We start from the raw sequence: 25,046 nt of genomic DNA, 5'->3' as shown, positions 1-25,046 counted from the left end.
CCAAGCGCGCACGCGATGGTCCCAGCGCGCGCTTGAGAGAGCGCTTGTCCTCGCGCAGCGCTTGTGTGGGTGTGTGTGGCACATGGAGGAATAGGTCACACTCTGGAATCAGGGCGAAGGGATCTGGAAAAATAGGGGGAAAGCGCTGCCATGAGAGTTGAACAGGATTTTGAGCATGGGGAAAAGTCTGCCAACTCGGTGAGCGAAGTGTGTTTTTGAAGAAAGTGCATTTTAAACACGAATCCATTTCTGACAAGGCGTGTATTATGAGATACAGACCCGTATGACAGCTGTCACCGACTTGTTGAGTGTTGGGAGTTGTGTTAAAATGTGCTTTGATGAACAGGATTTTCAGATGTTGTGTTCTGACTCAACTGTAATATTTATACTACAATATATTATAAAAGTAGCAGTCTGTGTATATATCTTTAAATTATGCTAACTTACTTTCTTTAAACTTTGTGATAGCTTATTTTGTGATATCATATTTCTTGTCCTCTGAATGAAATCTCAGAATTATTGTTTAATTTTGTATGCTTGTGTCACTCAAGCTCTCGTGAGCACCATGATAAACAGAGGCGTTATTTGCCTCGTGGGCCCAAAATAGAGCTTTAAACGCGCGCTCACAGGCCTCGAGCTCACCATATATGTCTCCTGCTCCCAGCATAGGGTGTCTGGCGGCCTCTACGTCCATGCCGACATTCCCACCTGCTGTCACAGTTGCTTTATATAGTTCCTCAGGCTCCTGCATCTCTCATTTGGGCCACAGACTTTTTAAATGTTGACATGCCACCTATGCCAACGGCTAGAGCCTATTTTCAGACGCACTGTAGTTAAACAGATGTAATGTCAAATTTGAAACAGTGAAGAAGGAGATATGGGTTTCATGTGTGTTGGGCCTTGCCTTCTGTACATGTAGAATATTGACATTTTCTTTGTAAAATATGTTGATCTAACCAGCTCCTTTACTCCAGCCCACGCAAGAATGACACCTGAGTCAGAAATGACGAATAGTGGGTGATAAATCCAAGTGCAAATTGTGTCTCATATCAAATTCTTGTTTCTAACTCATCAGTTCACACCTGCTCTTTTTTTCTGTAGCGGATCTTGTTATTGAGCGGTTAATTGCTCAAGTGGGTCTTGTTATCACAAACAGTAGTATTCTCAATATACTGATGGGGAATTTTTTTTTTTTTTTTCTTCTTCTTTTTGCTCTATAAAAATTACCAACAGGATGTTTGCTTATCTTTTTCAGAGCCAAATGCTGCTTAACCAGCTCAAAGAGATCACTGGCATTCAGGATCTACAGGTTCTCCAGAGCGCCCTGAACGTATGTTCACTAAAGCAGCACTTATCCATGTATTTATAACATAAGAAACAGATGTAATAAGACTGACATGGCTATAAATAGAACATAAGCCAGGCAAATGTTTGTAAATATGTAAATCATACCATGAGCGAAGGGTTAGCTTACATTCAGCAGTGAGGGTTGGGTTACCTAGATATGGCATAAAAACACAACATGTGTGTCAGGGACACTCAAGCAAAGCATTTTATTGACAACATATTTAACTCCTTTTTGGACTGGCCCAAATCCATCATACAAGAGTGACCTCATATTCTTTTGTTATATATTTCAGTAGTGATGACTAGCTGCATGAATGCTCTTTGTCTTTGTTCAGGCAAGCCAAGGTGACATCAGCCATGCCATCGGGCTACTGACCACTCAGGCCCCAGAGGAGGAGAACATGCCCGAAGAGCCCACTAAAGTCAACAATGAGAGACAGAATGGTGGGCTGATTCTTACATTTTAACATTTTTAATATTTGTTCTGCCCAGTCTTGAACATTTGGTTACATCCTTGGGGAAGACAGAAGAAGCAAACTATCTATATAAAATGATCTTCATGTCATTACATTTTCTCTCTAAAATCAGATTTCTTACCTGTGTGTCAAAAATGTTTTTAAAGGCATAGTTTATCCAAAAATGAAAATTCTATTATAATTTTCTCACCCTCATGTTGTTCCAAACCTGTATGAATTTATTTAATCTGTGGAACACAAAAGGAGATTTTATACTGTATAAAGTGGTAACCTGCAATTGTTACAAAGCTATTTCTACTTCATCTAATCCTTAAAATTAAAATTTGTTGGTGTAACCTAATGTATTTAGGTTGATTTATTGATGTAAAATAATATTTCTGGGTTAATTTAGATGTTACCATATGAATAGGGCTGGGTATTGATACAGATTTCCCAATTTGATTCCGATTCTGATATCGATTCATATGGTTACCTTTCTGTTACAATGTTCATTTAGCTTACATATGATAGAAATTATCTCTCAGCTAATGCCCTTAATTATAAAGGAACCTTCTGTGCAACCCTTCTGGGTACAATTTGAAAATATGAATTTTACCAATTATATTTTATCATTGGTTTTTCATCAAATTAGTCACATTTTTAGCTTTTGAAAAATTTAAAAATTCAGTCTATTCCATCAGTTAATGTACTAAAATGGCATATACTTTATTATGTTGAATATATATATATATATATATATATATATATATATATATATATATATTTTTTTTTTTTTTTTTTTTTTTTAAAGGTGAAATCCCCCAATTAGATCTTGACACTTGTACAGTTTGGAAATATTCTGCCAGGGAGACACTTTAGTTACGCAATCTGGCAACTATGAGCGCGCAAGCTCTCTCTCCACTGCAAAATACACTGGTTTTCTGAAAACACTGGCAAACAAGTATGTTGGAATTTAGCGATGACTTGTGTTCGCATGAAACTTACGCCACTGAAGGTAATGCAATTTTCAAAAGTTTGGCGCACTTTCAAAATGGCCAAGAGAACAGTTCAACAGTTTCTTTAAAAAGAAGATAACAGAAGATAAGATATTGCTATGACGAGTGTACAACATGTACATGGTTTTAATTAAAAAGCTTTTGTGTGTAGAACAACTTTTTTAAACCACTGTTTAAGCATCCTTCATAGAAACAGCCCAAACTTCCTTTACTAGTTCAGTTTTTGGAGTAGAAAAAATGCGTGTCTGTTACAGTGGGCGAGCGATCTAGAAAAAAACTTTTTCATGATCATAACGTGGATTCTTTTAACAGAATTAATCATAAAATACAATAACAGAGGGTAACGTACATATTATGGCCATGTGTCCTTAAGGTCAATGAAGTGATGCTCAGTTTTGTCCAGACCAATTAAAAAATGCAGTTCACACAAACCATTTACTTGAAAACACCTCTTCTATGATGAACAAATTTCCAGTTTCTGAGTTTAAAGTTATATTGATATTTTGGGCTTAAAGTAAAAAAGTAATGTGGAGTCCAGAGACAGTAAGTCAAAGTCTCATTAAAAGCTAAAATTCCTGGAAAAAGAAATGTTGGCATGACTAGTGCAGAATAATTTTTTATTGTTATTAAAAAAAAAAATTTTTTTTAAATGTGTTCTAAAATATAATTCATATTTAAAAACACTTTTGTCCACCAAATCAAAGTCATTGGGTGAAACCGACATTGTAGACGTTTTGTTGTTTATGTTGACCATGAAAACCATAAAACAGAGCAAACAACTTTTGACCCTCAGGACTGAGCATGAAGTTTAAAAAACATCTGATATTTATTTTGACATTTTAAAGGAAAGGCACATTTTGTTAAAATCATGTGGTGGAACCCTGAAAAAAACTTCTTGATATTCTTGATTCAAAAATTAATAATATTTATAAAAAATATTTTTTTACCTTGAAATATGTGTTTGAAAACTTTTTGAAAATTAAAAATTAAATTTGTTTATAATCTCATGTATTCAAGGTGCAATGAAAGTATTATAATACTTTTTACTTGATGGTCACACCACCTGACAATTTTAAAGTTTTAATTTTTTTTGTAGAAAATGCTATGAAGTTTTTCAAAAATTTATGAAACCAAATTGAACACGTCACAAGTGTTTTAAACTAAATTTTTAAAAGTTGTCTCATTTTAACACCTTGGACATCCTTAATTGTCAATGGACCATAAAAATTAGATGATGACAGAATTTTCATTTTGGGTGACCTATCCATCTAAGATATATGTTTTATGCATATGTTGTTGTTTTATTCATCCTCATGTAACTGGTAATTGACTTGTCCTCAGGTCCTGCTAAAGACGATCTGCAGACCGCCATTGAGCTCAGTCTACAGGAGTCACAGCAGGTCGAAGCAGAGAGGATAGAGCTCCACAGGTTAATTTCCAATGCGACAGTGCTTTGGTGGAAATTAAGGAATACACTTACACACACTCTAACTGGCAGAAATGATCAGACACTGGTTTAGACTTCATGGCCCACTGCCGTTCATTCTCTAGGGTTCTCGATGTTAGTGCTGAAGAGAATGCAGCTCGCATGAAGAGGAAGAGGTGTGAGGGGTCTGGAGAGAGCTGCAGCCCTACTGACTGGATTCGACAAGAGGACTGGCCGGTGGGCATCCGGAATGTGGGAAATACCTGTTGGTTCAGTGCTGTCATTCAGGTGAGAGGGCTGCTTAAATATCCCATTAAATCAATTGACAAGTGCAGTTTTCTGTCCTGTGTTGACATATTTCCTATTGAAACAGGAAGTTTGGACTGGGCACATTGTTTTTTATTTTATTTTAAATAGCCAAAACTATTAGTTAAGTCATGATCCATGATTTGCTGCTTGCTTCTTGGTTGCAGAGCGAGAGACATTCTCATTCTTGAGAGCATTTGATTGGACAAAAATCTGTGTAGTGCAGCATGAGTCATCAATATTTTTGGTACAATCGCCCGAAAGAAAAAGACTGTAAATTTAAAATGCGTATATCTGCTTGACGTGAATTTTGTCGATGTTTAGGAGGACACTAGCATATAGACGCTACTTTTGATTTCAAGTGGATCTGTAATCGTAAATGTAGCCTTGTATGTCAGCATTTTCAGTAAAATAAGGTAGTGAGGCAGAGAAGACCCTTCATTATGTTCCACTTATTCGTACATGTATATAAGCTTCATTTTTGGGAACAATTTTCTCAAGGCTTATAAATTGTGTTGTTAAAATTAATTGCAGCGTGTTAGGCTCATTAATATTATAGCAGCTGAACAGATTCTATAGAAATAAAACAAAGGACTGCTGAATAGACTGCTTAAAGTGTTCTCATCTACCCTGTTAGAATGTAATCTGGGCATATTGTGCAAATTATATTAGCGGTGTTGCTAATGACTAGAGAAAAGAGAAGATCAGGTGAAGCTTCTGTTTTTTATTCCTGAATCCAGAAGCGTCTCAGTGCTCTAATTTTATTATGGCCATTCCAGCCTGAATTTAGTGAGGCTTCTCAGATGTCTGTGGTGAAATTTAAGCCTTCATTGATATTGATAGATGTCTGAGCTAATTAAATAGAGCATTGTTTTGATGATAACCTAGCCAGTCCACTGTACAACCTGATGTTGAAATGAGTTTAGCTTATAGATAAGTAGTAACAAAAGCATCTTTGGTAATATTTAATGCAGTTTACTTTAATGTGCCTTGCGGCTAAATGTAAGATGATGTCATCTAAAAAGATAAAACTTACATGGACATAAATACCCCTTTTATTTTTTTTATTATGAAATATACAGATAGTCTGTATACTTGTAAAAAAAATGTTTGCATAGTCCATAGGGGTAGAATTTTAAATGCTTTTATATATTTTATTCTGACAGTCAATGCATAAATGCTTGTTATTTATATTTGTAGAACAAAGAAAAGCAAGTGTCAGATTTGTTAGTGGTATCAGATGTCATTAATAATCATAATTCAAAAATACATCTCAGTAGATTAGATTATTAAACTTTATTGTCATAAGAGTGAGTGTCTATGAAATACAATAGGTATCTAACCAGAAGTGCAAAAAAACAAAAAAAACAAACATGGTATATATCATGAGATGTGGTTCAGAATATTAAAATGTTATATACTGTAAATACTGTATACAGGTCAGGAGCTTCAGTTAATGTTAACATCAACCATCAGAATGGGGAACAATGTGTTCATTACATAATTAATGACACAAATACATTTACTGCAATTAATCATGTAAGAGAATCTTTTTCCTCTTTGTTTTTAGTCACTGTTCCACCTGCCAGTCTTCCGTCGACTGGTGCTCAACTACTGCCTGTCTGAGCGAGTGCTGGAGAAATGCAAGAGTCATTCAGTGAGTAATCTGCCAGATGAGCACTAGTGTCATTTAGTCTTAATGAAGTATGATATAGACAAGAAATCTAGTTTAAAGGTGCAGTATGTAAGATTCAGAAACCCTTGTTATTAATGACACCTGTGGCCGTTAAGTGAACTGCAGCCAGCTACCTGTTGCTCGTGCTCGCACTCGTGCACACACTCCATAGGGACGCGAGCATCAGCCAAAAACAGTGACGTAATGTACAAAGAGACTGAACGTGATCCACCGGCATCATACTGACAGATGAGGTAGCATAATTAAAATTACACAGTTATGACTGTTTTACTACAAACTTTGAGAATAAACTAAAACTACTTATCAGCTAACATAGCATACTGATACACACATACAGCTACATACTACCGAACTATACCAGACAGTTTACTGTTGCACTGCACTGTTATGTTGCACTATTGTATGTTTTGTATGTCATATGTTGTATTACGATCAAGAAACCAGCATATTTGCTTAAATTTATCCTGTATACCTGACTTTTAGTATAAAGAGAATAGCGTTGAAATTATTTGAAAGTTACGAAGCAAGGTAGCTTTCAATTTGTCAGCGTTAGCAGGCAAGATCAAGTTAGCTAAAATTACACAGATCAATCCTTATGGCACTATATTTCACATGCTTTGCAGTTATGTAAGCTTACCTGTCCAATAAGAAGAATGTCAATTCAGGGTTGGTTTTGATCCCCAAAACCGAACGAAGGTCCCTACAGGAATCAAATGCCCTGCCGATGTTCACTCTAGTTTCCGCTCGACCACGATCATGTTCCTGCTTCGCCAGACTGGATTCAGTAGATAAATGTTTTTTCTTGTTGTTTTTTTTTTTTTTTTTGGCTTACTCTGAGTGTGTAGGAGTCGGTGTTGTGCTGGGAGTCGGTCATTTGCTGGATTCCATCTCTAAGATAACGTTACCTAGTGTTGCAGTTTGTTGTCACTGTTGAATAGCGGAAGAGAAGCACTGAGGCAAGGCTCTCGGGAGCGTGCATAAACGTCACATCCTTTGGATTTTCCTGGCAAAACCGACCTGCTCCCTTCGCATGAAAATCAGTCTACAGGCTTTAATAGGCAACCTAGGAAGTCCGGGAAGGGCTCATTTTTTAAGTTGCGTTACAAGCCGTTCACACATTGGCAAAAAAAAGGCAAATATTACATGAAAATTGTTACATTTTGCACCTTTAATAAAGGTATAATCGCTTTTGTTTTTTAAGACACATTCATTAAAGTATATTCCTCAGCATTACAAGCAAGTCTTCATAAATTTCACTTTGTTGATTGGATTTCTATTGCAGGAGAAAAGAAACATTGCCTTCATGCAGGAGTTGCGATGTCTGTTTGCCCTTATGGTGGGTTCAAACCGTAGGTTTGTAGATCCCTCTGCAGCAGTCAAGCTTCTCAGGGATGCATTTAGAACCAGTGAAGCACAACAGGTAAATCATTTAACTGATATGATTTACAGCTGTCCTAAATATTTGCAAATGGTGCACTAAATAAAGGTATCTTCTATGTTCTCCATTCACAGCAGTTTAGAAAGCTGCCAAAGTGATTCTGCTAAAGAGGCAATATGTTGTAAATGTTTATTTTAAATTTGGTTATTCTAGGATGTCAGTGAATTCACACACAAGTTGCTTGATTGGCTAGAGGATGCTTTCCAACTGGCTGCTAATGGAACGTAAGTTTATAAATGATAGCTTTATTTTAATACAGTAATCATAATCATCTTAACTGTGATCTTTGTAAAGATTCAATAATAATTATGCCATTGTTTTTCAGTAAAATGTGTTGTGTTGTGTTTTATGAATTTATGTCATAGAGCTTTTACATTATACATTTATACATACATTTTACATTATAGCCTTAAAAGAAATCCTTTTTGCTGAGCATGTTTAATCATTGAATTAATAAATGTTAATACATGTAGCATTTGTTGTGTAATCATGAATATTTACTCTATGGTATCTTTGATTGCTAATGTATTTGCTAAATCAAATTTTAGTCCCAAAAAATTTTACGTGTCAGCTGTTATTTTCAGTAACCCAGATGATAAACAAAACAACCCAATGGTGCAGCTGTTTTATGGAACATTTGTGGCCGAGAGACTTCATGAAGGTGAAGGAATGCCATTTGTTCTGTTTTGATTATTCTGTGCTTGTCAAAACCATTGCTAACAGTTGTTTAATTGTGTGCAGGAAAGATTGTGTCCAACATTGAGCAATTTGGACAATACCCTCTCCAAGTAAATGGCTTCAATAACTTAGATGAATGTTTGGAGGGTGCTATGGTTGAAGGAGAGATTGAGTCCCTTCATTCAGATCAGACAATTTCCTCCGGTCAGGAGGTTAGTTTTTCTTATTGATAACATCTCTCATTACATATTTAATCAGATAATGATATGAAGTACACACCTGTTGCTTTTATGAATTCAAGTGGAGTATGTGATTTTTCATTGTCTGCAGAGGTGGTTCTCCAAGCTACCACCAGTATTGACCTTTGAGCTGTCCAGATTTGAGTTTAATCAGTCTTTAGGGCGACCAGAAAAAATACACAAAAAACTGGAGTTCCCCCAAGTGATCTATATGGACAGGTTAGAGGTCTACTTGGTCATTGGCCTCAATGTGCTTATTGTGTTTATACAGCTTTCGAAATGGCTATTCACTGTTCTTTGTGTGCAGATACCTTCACAAAAATGTTGAACAGACCCATGGTAGAAGAGGAGAGGTCAAGAGACTCAAGGACCAGTTAACTGTTCTACAGCAGAAACTTGAGGGGTATGAACAAAAACTAAATGCATGCTATATTAAGTTATCCTATTCATAGATAGTATATGTAGGTATTCGTGTGTAAAGTGTGGTTCTAGCAAACATACATTTTGGTGTAAAAGATCAACATATTGACACCATCTAAAATGTAAATTCATTCACGTATGAACTAATTTAAAGATGTACCAATGTTAATGAATCATTTGAGGTTCATAGAATATTAAATAAATGGAATTAATAGGTTGATTTTATTATATTTATAATAAATTAGATAAAAAATGCCATCACATGTATTAAACACAGTTAATGCATTTACCTAAATTTACATTAATAGTTTCCTGCTGCTCTGTGTGATCTCTGAAACTGGTCGGAACAATGACAGCACACACACAAATCAGTAAATGAGTCACAGTGTGTTTCAATCAGCTCCTGAGCTCCCTATGTCATGAATCAGTATATCGTGAACATGAATTCAGGCACTGGCAAGGGTGTTTATCCACTGAACATTGGTACACTTGACTCAATTACCTGCCACATGACTATGAGGTCGCGATTTTAAACGCAGCTGGTATTAATCAGCAACATTTCTGTAGGCTATAAATGACACTATTGTGCATTTTTAGTGTAGATATTGAAACATACAGTGTTTTTATGAAAGATAAATGAAGAAAGAAGTATACAAAGGAGTGTATTTTTAATATTTTTCTAATAACTCTAATATTTAAAAGATTGTTTGCCTTACATGAAAATTATGGATGAAAGATCATTACCTTTTAAAGAGGAAGTACGGTTTTGACATTGTATATTTATGCTTGCATTCATCCTCTAACTTTTTCTTCTTTTTTTTAAGCATAATCAAAATAATACAATAACAGGCAACATTGTGTAACCTCAAAGATACAGACGTTCGTCCTCTAACAACTTGAGAGACTTCAGAAGCCCTGACGTCATTTCAGTGAAGGGAACATAGTGAGCAACAATGCTCCCTGGTTTTTATAGTGCATTCTGGGAATTTTTAGGGAGCAAATGTTTTAGTGCACTGGAACGATTTTCCGATTGAGACAAGCCTAGAAATGGCTGACTTACTGATCAGTGCCCTGACTACTGAACTAGGGAGCTGATTAAGACGCACCCTGAAACACATGTTTATGTTACACCATAACATTGATGGTGTTTCACAAGATTTTATGATAATTAATTTTAGCCGTGCAAATTACTTTTATTGGTCTCATCTGGATTTAATGTACAAAAAATGTACATTTAAGATGCTGTCAATACATTCATATTGTATGTTTCATTGTCTATCCAAGCATATAAAAATTTACAAATGTTTATATACTAATACTTATATGAATACTAATATACCGACTATATCCAGGTTAACACTGCAAGCACACTTTGAATATTGTTCCTTCCTTGTTTTTCTATTCTAAAGCTATAAAAACTATGGCTCGGGGCCAGCAAAATACCCTTTGGCAGACATGTTGCAGTATGTACTGGAGTTTGCCACCACAAAGCCCACGAGTGTATCACCTGTCACCCCAATACCTACGAACCCTACCGTAAAAACAGAACCCAGCTCAAGTGACACCAGGCAAGGCCCAACAACAAACACGCTTTTCATGATTCCCTAAGCTGCGTGAGAGAGAGCTATAAAATTGAAGTTTTTGTCCTCATTGTTTGTTTACTCCTCCGTGTTTGTCTCCCTCTCTAACTATGTTTAATTTCTTGCTGTAGTCAAACAGAACCAGATGATGCTGGCTCGTCAAATGGTTTTAGCTGCCTGCAGACCACTACACAGAGAAGTCCCATACACAAGCCTTTTACTCAGTGCAGATCCCTTATGGAGTTGCCACTGCAACCAGCCCCCCACAGTGTGACTGAGGAGGAGCTGTACTTCGTCAGGGGCTGCATACAGCGCTGGAGAGCAGAGGTTGAGAACACTATAAACGGTAGATGCTTCATGTTGGTTGTTTCTCTCTCTCTGAAAAACCACACTTAGTTAGGATCTCTCTACATTTGCTGCATAGGAGTGAATGTTTTTCCACAACTTGAATACATTCTTTTTAAATATATGCTCAGTTCCAAAACTTAGTGAGCGACCTGTGGAGACAACATTTTAAGGCATCATAGGCATGGTATATCTCCTGTACTGAGCAATTATTTATGTGCTGCACAGAGTTGCTGCCGATGGACTGTAGAGCATTCCAAATCTGTCACTTATGAGGTTCCATGACGGTTAGGATGCTGCCTTAGAAGGCAGCTGCCTATGTACTGTAGGTAGTGGGCAGTGAAGCAGCTCACTAAGTTTTGGAACAGAGTTATAATGTGCATTTTAATGTTTCTCTTCTGAAGGCCATAGTTATTTACAAGCAGTTATCCTAATGCATTTGTGACTGTATCAGGATCCTGCCTCGGGCACAGCATATTGATCTGTGTTCTCTCCTTGTGTGCAGAACTGAAAGCCAGCATTGACAAGGTCAGCCAGGCCCTGGAGGGAATGTACTCAGATAACAGTCTGTGCCAGGTAAAGTCTATATCCTGAACACTTGTTGGTTCTTTTATATTGACTGTAACCTTTCAAGATATTTGCATTATTCGTCTATGTACCCTTCATACTCATTCCAAGAAAATCTGATGCATTTTCTGGTATGTTCAGGTGCCCTACAGGCTACATGCTGTGCTTGTCCATGAGGGACAGGCCTCTGCTGGTCATTACTGGGCCTACATCTATGATCACGCTAATAAACGCTGGCTGAAGTACAACGATGTACTGGTTACTGAGTCGACTTGGGAAGAGCTGGTCCGAGACTCATATGGAGGCATGACCAACGCCAGTGCCTACTGCCTCATGTACATCAATGACAAGTTAACACACCTCATAGCAGGTACTTTCCCCATGAATCTCTCAGATTACACGGTTGTACTCAGATTTTGCTGAATGAGCTAAGCATATCACACTCATGACTTCATGCATTGACATGATGAGATACTCAGATTTCTTTCATGTATTTGTAAAACCACTTGGGAAATTAAATGTAAATAGACTCCTTGGCATACTTAGATTATTTTTTTGGCATGAGAGTGTCTCTGCTAAGCGGTGAGCCTTATACACTCTCTGTAATGGCTTTTACAGAGTTCTAAATGTTTAATGTGTTCTGAGTCCAAGCTGAAAATCTGGGATTCACATTCTTATTTTAACCTGGAAATAAGCAGTGTTTTTAGGATATTGAAAAATAAAAAAAATAAATGTTATAATGTAAAATGAGAAAGAAATTAAGAATCTGATTCAAGGTTACTAATAAAATAAGCAAAGTTGGGAAGAAAGTCTAAAATTGATGTAGTTTTCATTTTTAATTTTCAAATTGTTATGCTGATAATTTATAATGGGAAAAAAAATGGATCATATTAGAAAATGCAAAACAAAAGCATTTTCACAAGTCAGCTCAGAATTTTGAACCCCACTGAATATGAATTAAATAATCATCTTTTTCCCACTATTTTCCTGCTTATGAATGGCAGAGGACACAGATGATGAAACAGGGCAGGTTCTGAAAGGAATGGACTCTCTCCCGCCCATCCTGAGACGTTATGTTCGGGAGGATAACCGCTGGTTCCAGCAGGAACTGAGAGAATGGGAAGAGCAGTTCTGCCAAGCCCAGCATGAAGAACCGCAAGAACTTCAAACTAACGATTCCACCAACACGGAAGAACCAGTCCCAGAACAACCACAGAATCCAGAGCAAAAACCAAAACAAGAACCAGCCCAAGAACACACACATGAAGTAACTGAAGAACCATCTTCAGATCCAACACCAGCACCTACACAGGAATGTGAAGGTCAGGGCCTTTTCTAGTGGTGAGATTTTGTCCATGTATCTGTTCAGCTATAATTTCAGTGTCCTCTTACATCTCAGAGCCTGTGGCCAGTTCAGCAGCTCTCAATTCAATATCATCTGAACCCAATGTGAATGTGAGAGAGGGAAATGAGGAGGATGTCACAAGAAGTTTGGTACATGGCCTGCCAGAAGAGGAGAAGCCAGAGCAGAGTCAGGTGAGAGAAAGGAAACGTTATTTTGAGACCTGCAAGAAATAGGTCACATATACACAAATGTAGTCATCATGTACAGTGTACACTGTATGGGTTACAAGCAGAATACTTTCTTCTGCAGAAAACAAACAAAGATTTTTAATCCATGTCTTCTGAAGTGATGCAATTGGTGAGAACAGACCAAAATATAACTCCTTTTTAACTATAAATCTTGACATTAGCAGTCTCCTTGGCGATCGTGATTTCATGCTTGATTACACTTATAAGTGCCATCTATCGCTCTGCGCATGCCTCAAGCACTAGGAAGTGTAATCGAGCTTGAAATCATGATCATCAAAAGTTATCTTTTGGTCTGTTCTCACCCAAAATCGATTAGATCGCTTAAGAAGGCATGGATTAAACCATTGAGTCTTATGGATTACTTATATGCTGCATTTATGTGTTTTTTGGAGCTTCAAAGTTTTGGTCACCATTCGCTTGCATTGTATGGACCAACAGAGCTGACAAACCTTTGTTTATGCTCTGCAGAAGAAAGAAAGTCATACACATCTGGGATGGCATGAGGGTTTCAATTTTGGGTGAACTATTCCTTTAATACATTCTTTTCAAAAATGTTGATATACAAAATATGTTTTTATATACAGTGGGGTTCAAAAGTTCACACTGAAAATATGGGATTCAAAATCCAATTCATGTATGCAAATAAACATATTTCTAGGATTTAATGATGTAAAATGAATTATTTAAGAAATATTTAAGATTCTGAATTATTTAAGGCCACTGATCAAATAAGCAAATATGTGACATTGACTGTGTTAACACCATGTTTTCTTGCCTTCATTGAAGCACACCAGATTCTTAAACATTCTCAAATCATGCTGGGATAACATGGATCATCAGATTTTACACAAACTTGTGGAGTCCATGCCCACTCTAGTACATGTTGTCATTAAAGCAATGGTGGGATACACCAAATATGAAGAAACTCTGACCTTTTTACCCAAATAATATAATTTGTAATGAAAAAAACAACAACAACTATTTAATTACAATAATGCAAAACAGAAGCATTTTCATGATTGGACTTTTGAATGGTTCGAGAGTGGTGTGGGAATGTGGGAGAGAGCATTCTAAATTTAAATGAATAGATATATTACAGGATTATAAACATGTTTGTTTATACTTGATTAATGTTTAATGTTTTGCCACTCGTGTTCCAAAAGTCTGGTATTTTGTAAGGGGATAAGATCTGGAATGAAATATGGGGATAAGGTTCATCAGACAGCTGAGAGCTGTCCAACATTCTGTTATGGTTCAGGCTTCAAGCAGGGTTGTTGAGTACTGTGTGTCAGCAGAGAAGAGCCACAGGCTTTAAATAGAGCATGAACTCTGTTTCCTACATCTTATCATCAAGAACCACTGTATGCATAATTTTTTCAAAGCCGATAAGTGATTCTTGAAAACATACTCCTGATGCTTCAATCAACAGTCAATTGTTTATGCCTTGTCTGATCTTCGTGTCTAGTCTTGGATACTACTTGACTCAGTTTATGGAGTTTTAATCATTGTTTCTGTGATTAGTGCACAGGATTTATTCATCTGGTTTAGTTCACAGCTCTGCTCTTCCTCTCAATGACTCATAGATTTTTTTGGTGGTCCTCATTTATGTCTCCTTAATTGCATTCCATTGGGTACATTTTTAACAATATGACATTTTTGCAGTGCCTTGTCATAAATGGTAGTGGGACGACCTCTAGTGGTCAGTATCCCATACAGCCATAAGCAACAAGCATACAAAAAGCCATCTCATGCTAGAATGTATTTTAAAGAACAGATAGTTACGACTCTATGTTCTGATTGGATGTAAAATGCTGATAAATGCACACCTGTGACTACACATTTTATATTACAGGTGCTGTTAGTGATTTATTTATGGAATGGTATGGAGAAAATATTCCATGTACTGCTGCTCTTCTGCTCAGTGACGGTCTCAACGGTACAACCGTATCTTTGGAGGGCAGGGTTTTGGAAAGAGGGGGCGTGTCTAATTAAATGATTCAGTCTTGTGGAAGTTCCAGAACGTCTGAAATCTCTTACAGCACTTTTAAGTTGCCATGTTGCATGGCAGCTGTAAGCAGTATTCAGTTAGGTTAAAGAACCATTTAACTTGGTGAAATAATTGCTTATTCTGAATATTTTTATTAATAATAATAAATGTAATGATATATTGAACACTGGTGTCCTTTATCTAATTGCTGTTGTCACTGTTTTATGGGGTTCCCACAGTCATGGGAAATCTGGAATTATCAGGGAATTTTAAAACTGTGATTTCTAGGCCTGAAAATTCATAGAAATTAGTAAAATCTTAAAAAGTCATGGAAATTGATATAGTGTATTTACAGTATATTTTTCTAGTTTTGCTCTTATCTAAAATAATTGGCTTGGAATTTATCTTTGTGACTGCTTGTGATGCTTGCAAGTCATTATGATAACATCAGTATCTCTGAAGACATTATTACATTAATAAGTATAATCATTTAAATCTAATAATTCCAAAGACTGGTACCTGACATATTAAATAAATCCAAATCAGCAATTTCAATAAAATGATTTTTAAATTATTTTGTATCCAGTAATCAGGAACAACTGGAAAGTTCATAGAAAAGTAATGGAAATTCATTGGTCAAAAGGTGTTGGAAGCCTGATTAAAGAAGCTGCTTGAGAATGTGCATTACAATAATTTTACCACAGTTAAAGGGATAATTCACTCAAATGAAAATTATCTCATCATTTATTAACCCTCATGCTGAATACAAAGGAAGATTTGTAGAAAAATATTTCAGCTCTGTAGGTCCATACAATGCATGTGAATGGTGGCCAGAACTTTAAATGTTCAAAAAGCACATAAAGGCAGCATAAAAATAATCCATACACCTCCGGTGGCTAAATCCATGTCTTCAGAAGGTGATAGGTATGGATGAGAAACAGATCAATATTTAAGTCCTTTTTTTACTATCAATCTCCACTTTTACTTTCACATTCTTCTTTTGTTTTTGGTGATTCACATTCTTCGTGCATATCTCCACCTACTGGGCAAGGAGGAGAATTTATAGTAAAAAGGAATTTAATAGTGATCTGTTTCTCAACCACACCTATCATATCGCTTCTGAAGATATGCATTTAACCACTGGAGTCAAATGGATTACTTTAATTCTGCCTTTATATGCTTTTTGGTCCTTTAAAGTACTGGTCACCATTCAGTTGCATTGTATGGACCTACAGAGCAGAGAAATTCTTCTAAAAATCTTAATTTGTGTTCAGCAGAAGTAGGTAATTCATACACATCTAGCATGAGGGTGAGTAAATGATGAGAGAATTTTAATTTTTGGGTGAACTATTCCTTTAAGGGGGTTCCCCTTCTGTCACTCACTCGAAGTTGTGTCAATGTAGTGGCACTAGGGGTCGCTCTTGAGAGCTTGAGCGCCGAACACCTCAGATCTTTGAGAAAAGGCCAATGAGAATTGCCGAGTGGAATTTGCATGCCACTCCCCCGGACATACGGGTATAAAAGGAGCTGGCTCGCAAACACTCGTTCAGATTTTTTCTTTGGAGCCGAGCAGTTGTACTATCAGCGAGCTGAATACTACTGCTGTTCCATTCACCTCTTAAGAAGCATATGCTTTTGGATATACGGGGCATTTCCAGCAGCTTACTGCACGACAAGTGCAGATTTCACCCCAGGGCGCTTCGACAGCACTAAAAGAGTGTATATTCCTGCTAAAGAGTATATTTTCTCTATTAGAGCACACACATTGACGTTGAATGTCTTTTTAAAGACGCGTCTTTATAAAGATGCCTTTCGGTCTTTGTGTGATTCCTGGATGCCGTTGCCACTTCCGACGGCCATGGGCGCTGCCTCACGTGTCTGGGCAGCGATCACACTGAGGCAGTGTTCGTGGATGGTTCATGTTCTCATTGCGAGAATATGACCACGGCAACATTGCGGTTGCGGCTTTCCTTCTTCCGGGGGAAAGCCCCTCTAGCCGCCCCCCGTGCCTTGCCTTTTACCTCCAGGTACGAGGCCAGCCCAGCTGGCACTGGAGGCGATTTGGGGGCTTCAATGGGCGCGGCTCCGCCGGATAAATCCCCGCAGACCTCCCATTCCACTAGCACGCTCGTTTGCCCCCGGCGAGTTCCGAGAGGTGACCAGCTCGCCCCAGGGCCAACATAGTGTCCCTTTCGGAGCTCCGGAGCGGGACGAGTGCTCGATCGCTGCATCGGAGACCCCAAAGCACATTTTGGCGTGTGTCCGGCATCAAGATTGGTTCGCAGCGGTAGACCTGAAGGATGCTTAATTTCACGTCTCGGTTCTACCTTGACACAGACCCTTCGTACGGTTTGCTTTTGACAGCCAGGCATATCAGTACAAGGTCCTCCCCTTCGGCCTGTCCCTGTCCTCTCGCGTCTTCACGAAAGTCGCAGAGGCAGCTCTTGCCCCGTTAAGGGAAGTGGGTGTCCACATACTCAACTACCTAGATGACTGGCTGACTCTAGCTCACTCTCGAGAGCTGCTATGTGCACACAGGGACCTCATGCTCAGGCACCTCAGCCGGCTAGGCCTTCGGGTCAACTGGGAAAAGAGCAAGCTCTCCACAGTTCAGAGCATCTCTATTCTCAGCATGGAGTTAGACTCAGTCTCGATGATAGCGCATGCGGTCGGTGCTGAACTGCCTGAAGTCGTTCAAGCAGAGAACAGCGGTTCCACTGAAACACTTTTAGAGGCTCCTGGGGCATATAGCATCCTCGGCGCCGGTCACGCCACTAGGGTTGATGCATATGAGACCGCTTCAACACTGGCTTCGGACTCGAGTCCCGAGATGGACATGGCGCTGCGGCACACATCGCGTGGCCATCACGCCGATCTGCCACCACTTGTTCAGCCCTTGGACAGACCTTGCATTTCTACGGGCAGGAGTTCCCCTACAGCAAGTGTCCAGGCACATTGTCATTACGACAGACGCCTCCAAGCAAGGCTGGGGTGCCGTGTGCAATGGGCACGCAGCCGCTGGCTCCTGGACAGGACCGTGACTGTGTTGGCACATCAACTGCCTCGAGTTGCTGGCAGTATTGCTTGCCCTGTGGAGGCTTTTGCCGTTGATCTAGGGCAAGCATGTGTTGGTCCGGACGGACAACACAGCGACAGTAGTGTATATAAATCGCCAAGGCAGCTTACACTCACATTGCATGTCGCAACTCGCCGCCGTCTCCTCCTATGGAGTCAGCGGCGACTGAGGTCGCTGTGGGCCACTCACATCCCGGGCAACCTCAACACCTCAGCGGACGTGCTGTCATGGCAGGTGATGCTCAGGGGAGAGTGGAGACTTCACCCCCAGGTGGTCCAGCTGATTTGGAGTCGGTTCGGCAAAGCACAAGTAGACCCGAGAAACCTCCCACTGCCCGCTCTGGTATTCTCCGACGGGGCCCCCTTGGTCCAGGCGGGCTGGCACACAGCTGGCCCCGGGGGTTGTGCAAGTATGCGTTCCCCCCAGTGAGCCTACTTGCACAGTCCCTGTGCAAGGTCAGGGAGGACGAGGAGCAGGTCACCCTCGTGGCCCCGTATTGGCCCACCCAGTCTTGGTTCTCAGACCTCACGCTCCTCGCGACAACCCCTCCCTGGCGAATTCTTCTGAGGAAGGACCTTCTTTCTCAGGGACTGGGCACCATCTGGCACCCACGCCCAGACCTCTGGAACCTCCACGTCTGGCCCTTGGATGGGACGCGGAAGACCTAAGTGGCCTACCACCAGCAGTGGTAGACACGATCACTCAGGCCAGAGCTCCCTCCATGAGGCAGCTTTATACCCTGAAGTGGCATCGGTTTGCGAATTGGTGTTCTTCCCGAGCTGAAGACCCTCAGAGATGTGCAGTCGGGTCAGTGCTTTCCTTCCTGCAGGAGAGGCTGGAGGAACGGCTATCCCCCTCCACCTTAGGGAAGCACGACCTGATCATCAGGTTCCTGAGAGGCGCCCGGAGGCTGAATCCTCCTAGGCCACACCTGTTCCCCTCATGGGATGTCTCCGTGGTCATCCTGGGCCTTTGCGCAGCCCCCTTTGAGCAGCTAGAGTCAGTCGAGTTGAAAGCCCTCTCCTTGAAGATGGCCCTCCTGATTGCGCTCAACTCCATCAAGAGGGTCAGGGACCTGCAAGCTTTCTCTGTCAGCGATACCTGCCTGGAGTTCGGTCCAGGTGACTCTCACGTAATCCTGAGACTCCGGCCGGGCTATGTGCCCAAGGTTCCCACAACCCCCTTCAGGGATCAGGTGGTGAACCTGCAAGCGCTGCCCCAGGAGGAGGCTGACCCAGCCCTGTTGTTGCTGTGTCCGGTGCATACTTTGCGCATCTACTTGGATCACACGCAGAGCTTTAGATGCTCTGAGCAGCTCTTTGTCTGCTTTGGTGAACAGCGAAAAAGGAACGCTGTCTCCAAACAGAGGCTTGCCTACTGGATCGTGGATGCCATCGCTATGGCATACCAGGCCCAGGCCGCGCCCACCCTTTGGGAATACGAGCACACTCCACAAGGAGTCTGGCATCCTCTTGGGCACTGGAACATGGCACCTCTCTAGCAGACATCTGCAGGGCAGTGGGCGGGGCGACACCCAATACCTTTGTGAGATTTTACGATCTCCGGGTTGAGCCGGTTTCGTCCCGTGTTCTGTCAGATACGAACAGGTAAGTTCGGTAATACGGACAGCTGGCCGGGTGTATTGCTTGCGTATAGCGCCTTTCCCCTCCAAAGAGGCGAAGATGTGTGCTTCTTTTCCCATGCGAGTTCACAAACCTGTGAACTTTGGATGTCCTTCCTCCCTAGCCCTGTGGCTCGTGAATTCGGCAGAGGAATTCACAGCCGGAACCAGTATGTGTGCTAATATGCCCTTACTGAGGTAGGTGCTCCACAGGTGCCGGTTAATCCGGTAACCCCCTATGATGTATTTTCCGCAGTACGGTCTCCCTGTCAGCAGACCTGCGTCTCCCTTCGACAGAGCCCTCTCTGTCCCGGTCACTGTGTTTGTAGAGCTCCTCCCCTTTCAGGCAGGACCTACCACCGTGCCTCTTCCACGTGCGGCTCTGAGCCCACATGACGTGCTTACCACATGTTGCCTCCCCTCTAGGCAGGATGTGGTCTCCGCGGGGTCTTTTCCCCTGAAAGAATAGGATAGGAAAAGAACACCTTCCCCGGCGCATATATTGAACGTTAAAATGGCCCCGGCCGAATAACTGAATACTCTGTGGAGAGAAAACATTGAGAGAAAAGGCAGCTGGCGTGGCCTGCTTCCATACTAGATACGTCTCTAACCCCCCCTAGGGATGTGGGGAACTATACGACGTTTTTTGGGGCATTGGGGAAGGCTACCTGCAGTAGCAATCAAGCTGCTACTACGCACGCAGCAGCTTGATTGCATCTGCACCAGCAGTCCACATAACATGGTTCAGCTAGTTGTGGCGTTTCGTATAGGGACCCCTAGTGTCACTACATCGACACAACATCAAGTGAGTGACAGAAGGGGAATGTCTCGGTTACTGTCGTAACCTCCATTCCCTGATGGAGGGAATGAGACATTGTGTCCCCCCTGCCACAACGCTGTACTACCCGCTGAAATGGCTGGGACCCTGTCTCGGCTCCTCAGCACAAAACCTGAATGATTGGTTGCGAGCCAGCTCCATTTATACCTGTATGTCCGGGGGAGTGGCATGCAAATTCCACTCGCCAATTCTCATTGGCCTTTTCTCAAAGATCTGTGGTGTTCGGGGCTCTCAAGAGCAACCCCTAGTGTCACTACATCGACACAATGTCTTGTTCCCTCCATCAGGGAACGGAGGTTATGACAGTTTTTAGGCTCTCAGTTTTGCATCATGCCAAAGAACACCCCTATATGTAGTAAAATCACTGTAACACACAGCCTTTTGTGGCTTATTTCTTTAGGATTTACAATGACGAGTTGATAAGATGATTGACAGTCATTCAGCACCCTCTTCTCTCATTTCCTCTCTCTGTATTTCAGCAGCCTGATGCGGAGTCAGCCTCTGAAGACAAAGCTGATGAGGGAGGACCAGAGGCAGAAACAGACACACAGCCCCAGCCAGAGGCCTCATCCACAGAGGAAAACCCAGCCGCAGTCACACGCAGGCAGCCTGAGAATGAGGTATCTGAGGTGGAGATACCCAATGTAGGCAAGATTCTGGTGCGCACTGATGCAGATGGCTACAATGAGGAGGTAAAAACCATGACATTACACAGGAAAGTGACACTGAAGTATCTAAAGTCTTATTTTATAAAGCAATTAATGAAAATTATAAATCATCAGATCATAGTTTTCATCTTGTCATCTTTAATTAACAGATGATGCTAACCCCAGCCATGCAGGGTGTTATTCTTGCTATTGCCAAAGCAAGACAAGCCTTTGACAAAGATGGGCCAGAAGCAGGACTCATTAAGGTATTCAGCTTAAAATGTATCAGTAAACCAAACAACTTGGCACTACAGAGTTCTTATAGATCTGAATGTTATTGCTTTTGCACTAGAATATTAAAAGCAAAGTAAATTTCGATGTTAAGATAATTTCCCCTATCACTGCCTAATATGCAGAGACAACTATAAGTAAGCTATATGTAGGTTGATTTCCCTGAAAAATGTAAACACTGTGGCACTATCAAAACATTGCTCTGTTTGTTTGAGCATCCCGACCAGCCCGACATAAAAACACTGGCTCAACCAGTCACATGAGTTTGGGGCAGGCTAAAATTTATGTCTGAGCAGTGGCAGAAGGGGGAACCTGACATTATTTTTGCAATTCCATTTGGTGGTAATAGTGGTGCAGAAATTGTACACTTCAACTTTGACACTGATTACTTAGCACTTGATTTTAAAAACCCTTATTTGTTTTACTATTTATTTCTTTGAAAATCGAAATAAATGGTGCCCTTAACTGCATCCCTTTCTTTGATCTCCCAATCAGGCGTTCCATGAGGAATATTCCAGATTGCATGAGCTGTCCCAGGAGGAAGCTACACCCCAGCAAGACCCTCGACTCCAGCATGTACTGGTCTACCTCTTCCAGAATCAGGCGCCTAACCGTATCATTGAGAGGACATTATTGGAGCAGTTTGCAGATCGTAACCTGAGTTTTGATGATAGGTACACAATACCTTTCTCTACATCTTTCTGCCTTAAAAGGCAGTTTCTTGATTGATGGGTCATTTCATTTTGTGAGTGACAAACTTGTTATTGTAACATGCTTAGCATGTGTCATAATATGACATGACTTAGTTCTGATATCTTTGCTGATTTGGTTGAAAAGTGAGTGTCAATTTCAGTCATTTGTCAATTAGTCAATCTATAGGTTCCTAACACATGGAACTTCTCAATGTTAATGAAACAGTGAAGGTCTAGTCAGTGCAGTGATTTAGGATTATATAACTTGACTAAGATAAGCCATTGAAACCTCCTTTTAGGGCCATCAGTATCATGAGAGAGGCCAGAACTAAACTTCGTCTCATTAAACCAGAAGACATGGACATGGATGAGTATTTGGTAAAATCTCTTAGACTATCTACTCTTTTCAGTTCTTTATTTGTAATATATTTTCTTATTTAAATTTTAAACAATATTTTCTTAATTATCTTTCCAGCAATGGCATGATGACTACAGCATGTTCAAGACAGTGTTTGCCTACCTGTTGACAGGTCTTGAGCAGTATCAGAATGGAAAGTATGTAGAGTCGTGGAATACGGGAAGGGTCTGTGCATTGTTTGTGTGCAGGAGTCTTTGAGACTACAGCATTTATGTTTTCCCTTGCAGAATAAGAGAAGCACTGAATTATCTTGCACATGCACACCAGGACAACTTAGTCCTTCTCAGAAAAGGGGAAAAGAAAGGAGTGGACCAGTCGCTTATTGCACTTTACAGGAGAAGATGTCTAAAAGTATGGATTGTTCACTTTGATAATCCTACTGATTTTGGATTTAAAGGAATATTCGGGTTCAATACAAGTTAAGCTCCATTGACAGCATTTGTGGCATTTTATTGATTACCACAAAAAATAATTTCGACTTGTCCCTCTTTTTCTTAAAAATAAGCAAAAATCAAAGCACTTAAAATGGAAGTGAATGGGGCCAATTTTTGGAAGGTTTAAAAGCAGAAATGTGAAGATTTATAATTTTGTTGAAGCACTTACATTAATTCTTCTGTTAAAACGTACATATTATTTGAGCTGAAATTTTGTTTAAATCATAATTTTTACAGTCATTTTATGGTTTTAGGGGTTTGTTGACATTACCATATTATGGCAACAAAGTTGGCGATTTTATCACCCTTTATCATGTTAACACGCATATTGTTTGTCTTGTGGCTTTACTTTTGAAATAATTAGTATTTTAAAGATTACGTATTGGCCCCATTTACTTCCATTGTAAGTGCCTCACTGTAACCCAGATTTTTATTTTTTTTTTTAAATAAAGAAAGAGGGGCATGTCAAAATAATTTTTTGTGGTAATCAATATTTTTCTTTTATTTTTTTAACACAAATGCTGTAGATTGGGCTTAACTTAACTGTATTGAACCCTGAATATTCCTTTAAAGTAGAATTTTAATGTACTAAATTAATGTACTTAAAAATGTGCATAATTTACTAGTTTTTAAATTAATCTTTCACCTTAGATGTATTTTTAATTCACTTTACACCAAAAGTTTTAAACCACATTGATAATGTGGGATTTATTTATTTAAACTGGGAAATAAAAAAAAGTTGTAGAATTTAGACAAACACAAAGTTGTGATGTAAAATAAAGAGGGAATATTTAAGATTCTGAACTATTTCTAGGCCACTAAACAAATGTACGCAAATTTGTATATATATATATATATATATATATATATATATATATATATATATATTGTATATACAGTATGTTCTGTTGTTTTATTGCACCCTGCAGGAGCTTAATGACAAGGCAGCCACACTCTTTAAAAGTCAAGATGTGAATGACATAGCAGAGGGAGAGACCATCATGAACGAATGTGTTATCCCTTGCATGCATCTTATGGTAAGAGACAGCATCAGTCAAGAGGACTTGGATGTCATCGAGCTGATTAGGAATTGCTGGTGCTCCTACCTGGGCCAGGACATGGATGGTGGGCTTTCACTCTATTTCTCTTTTTGTATGTAAACTATGCTAATGAGATTTTATGTCCTACGTCACATTGTTGTCTTATTGTCTGTTTTTGGTTAATCAGATTCTCTGCAGGAAAAGCTCAGTGTATTCCTACCTAGGGTCCTGGACTGTTCTGCTGAAATGGTGGTGCTGAAGGAGCCGCCCAAAGTGAGGAAATCCTCCCATGATCTTTGTAGCCGCCTTGCTGCTGTCATGGAGTCCATTCATAGCACCTCAATTGTCATTGTGAAGTGAAGCAATATCCTGTGAGACAAGGTTGAAAAAGATCACAGTACTGTCACAAGGTGATTTAGTCTGTTTCAGCCTGAGCTCTCAAACCCTGTTTTTTGCTGCACAATGACTATGGAGTTTTGTGTTTCTTTTGTCAAAAATGATTTTGTCATGACATGGCACACTGTTCTGTATGTGTTCTGAATTCCTTGAAGGGATATTTGATTGGCTGATCTCACTCTTTGTAGACATTTGATCTCAGGAAAGATCAAACTGAATAAATTTTCTAAAGAGCTGATATAAGACTGCAGGTTTGATAAGAGGGCAGTGAAGGCAGAGTGTACATTTTTACCCTGCAGTTCTCTTCACTTCAACCTAAGAAATACAGTGTTGCATAAAAATAGTATTTTATAGATATTTGCTGAAGTCACTTTATTTTAGTCTACACTTAGCTGAAGATCCTCTATGTATTCTATCTTTGTACAGTAAGTTTGTCTGATTTTCCACTCCTTTGTTCTACCCCTCTCTTGACTTTCAATAAAATTTTGATTTCTCACTTT

General features: G+C 39.9%; 1 protein-coding gene across 2 annotated transcripts; it reads left to right on the top strand.

Annotated features, from left to right (window-relative positions):
• On the top strand, positions 1-25,046 carry usp28 (ubiquitin specific peptidase 28). 2 transcript variants are annotated; one of them, XM_051677817.1, is made up of 26 exons: positions 1-198; positions 1,256-1,330; positions 1,683-1,791; positions 4,160-4,247; positions 4,370-4,532; positions 6,121-6,207; positions 7,529-7,666; positions 7,838-7,908; positions 8,269-8,345; positions 8,426-8,574; positions 8,693-8,820; positions 8,909-9,004; positions 10,431-10,589; positions 10,733-10,947; positions 11,452-11,522; positions 11,655-11,883; positions 12,518-12,835; positions 12,913-13,049; positions 21,111-21,320; positions 21,446-21,541; positions 22,062-22,240; positions 22,558-22,636; positions 22,734-22,813; positions 22,904-23,027; positions 24,040-24,235; positions 24,338-25,046. In XM_051677817.1, exons 1-26 carry the CDS (start codon positions 151-153, stop codon positions 24,508-24,510), a joined length of 3,495 nt encoding a protein of 1,164 aa, XP_051533777.1. In that variant the 5' UTR covers positions 1-150; the 3' UTR covers positions 24,511-25,046. The 2 variants fall into 2 exon arrangements, with proteins under 2 accessions (XP_051533777.1, XP_051533776.1); XM_051677816.1 differs by having other exon boundaries at positions 2-198; positions 21,108-21,320.

This window comes from Myxocyprinus asiaticus, chromosome 38 (genome assembly GCF_019703515.2).
Source record: "Myxocyprinus asiaticus isolate MX2 ecotype Aquarium Trade chromosome 38, UBuf_Myxa_2, whole genome shotgun sequence".
Lineage (NCBI taxonomy): Eukaryota > Metazoa > Chordata > Actinopteri > Cypriniformes > Catostomidae > Myxocyprinus > Myxocyprinus asiaticus.
This window is presented reverse-complemented; position numbering and strand designations above follow the sequence as displayed.

Bases quoted from the DNA above. Each gene is read 5' to 3' on its own strand.
- usp28 (XM_051677816.1), top strand. From the start codon at position 151: ATGAGAGTTGAACAGGATTTTGAGCATGGGGAAAAGTCTGCCAACTCG. The intron at 1,792-4,159 runs GTGGGCTGATTC...ACTTGTCCTCAG, and splicing joins CAACAATGAGAGACAGAATG to GTCCTGCTAAAGACGATCTG. The intron at 21,542-22,061 runs GTATTCAGCTTA...TCTCCCAATCAG, and splicing joins CAGAAGCAGGACTCATTAAG to GCGTTCCATGAGGAATATTC.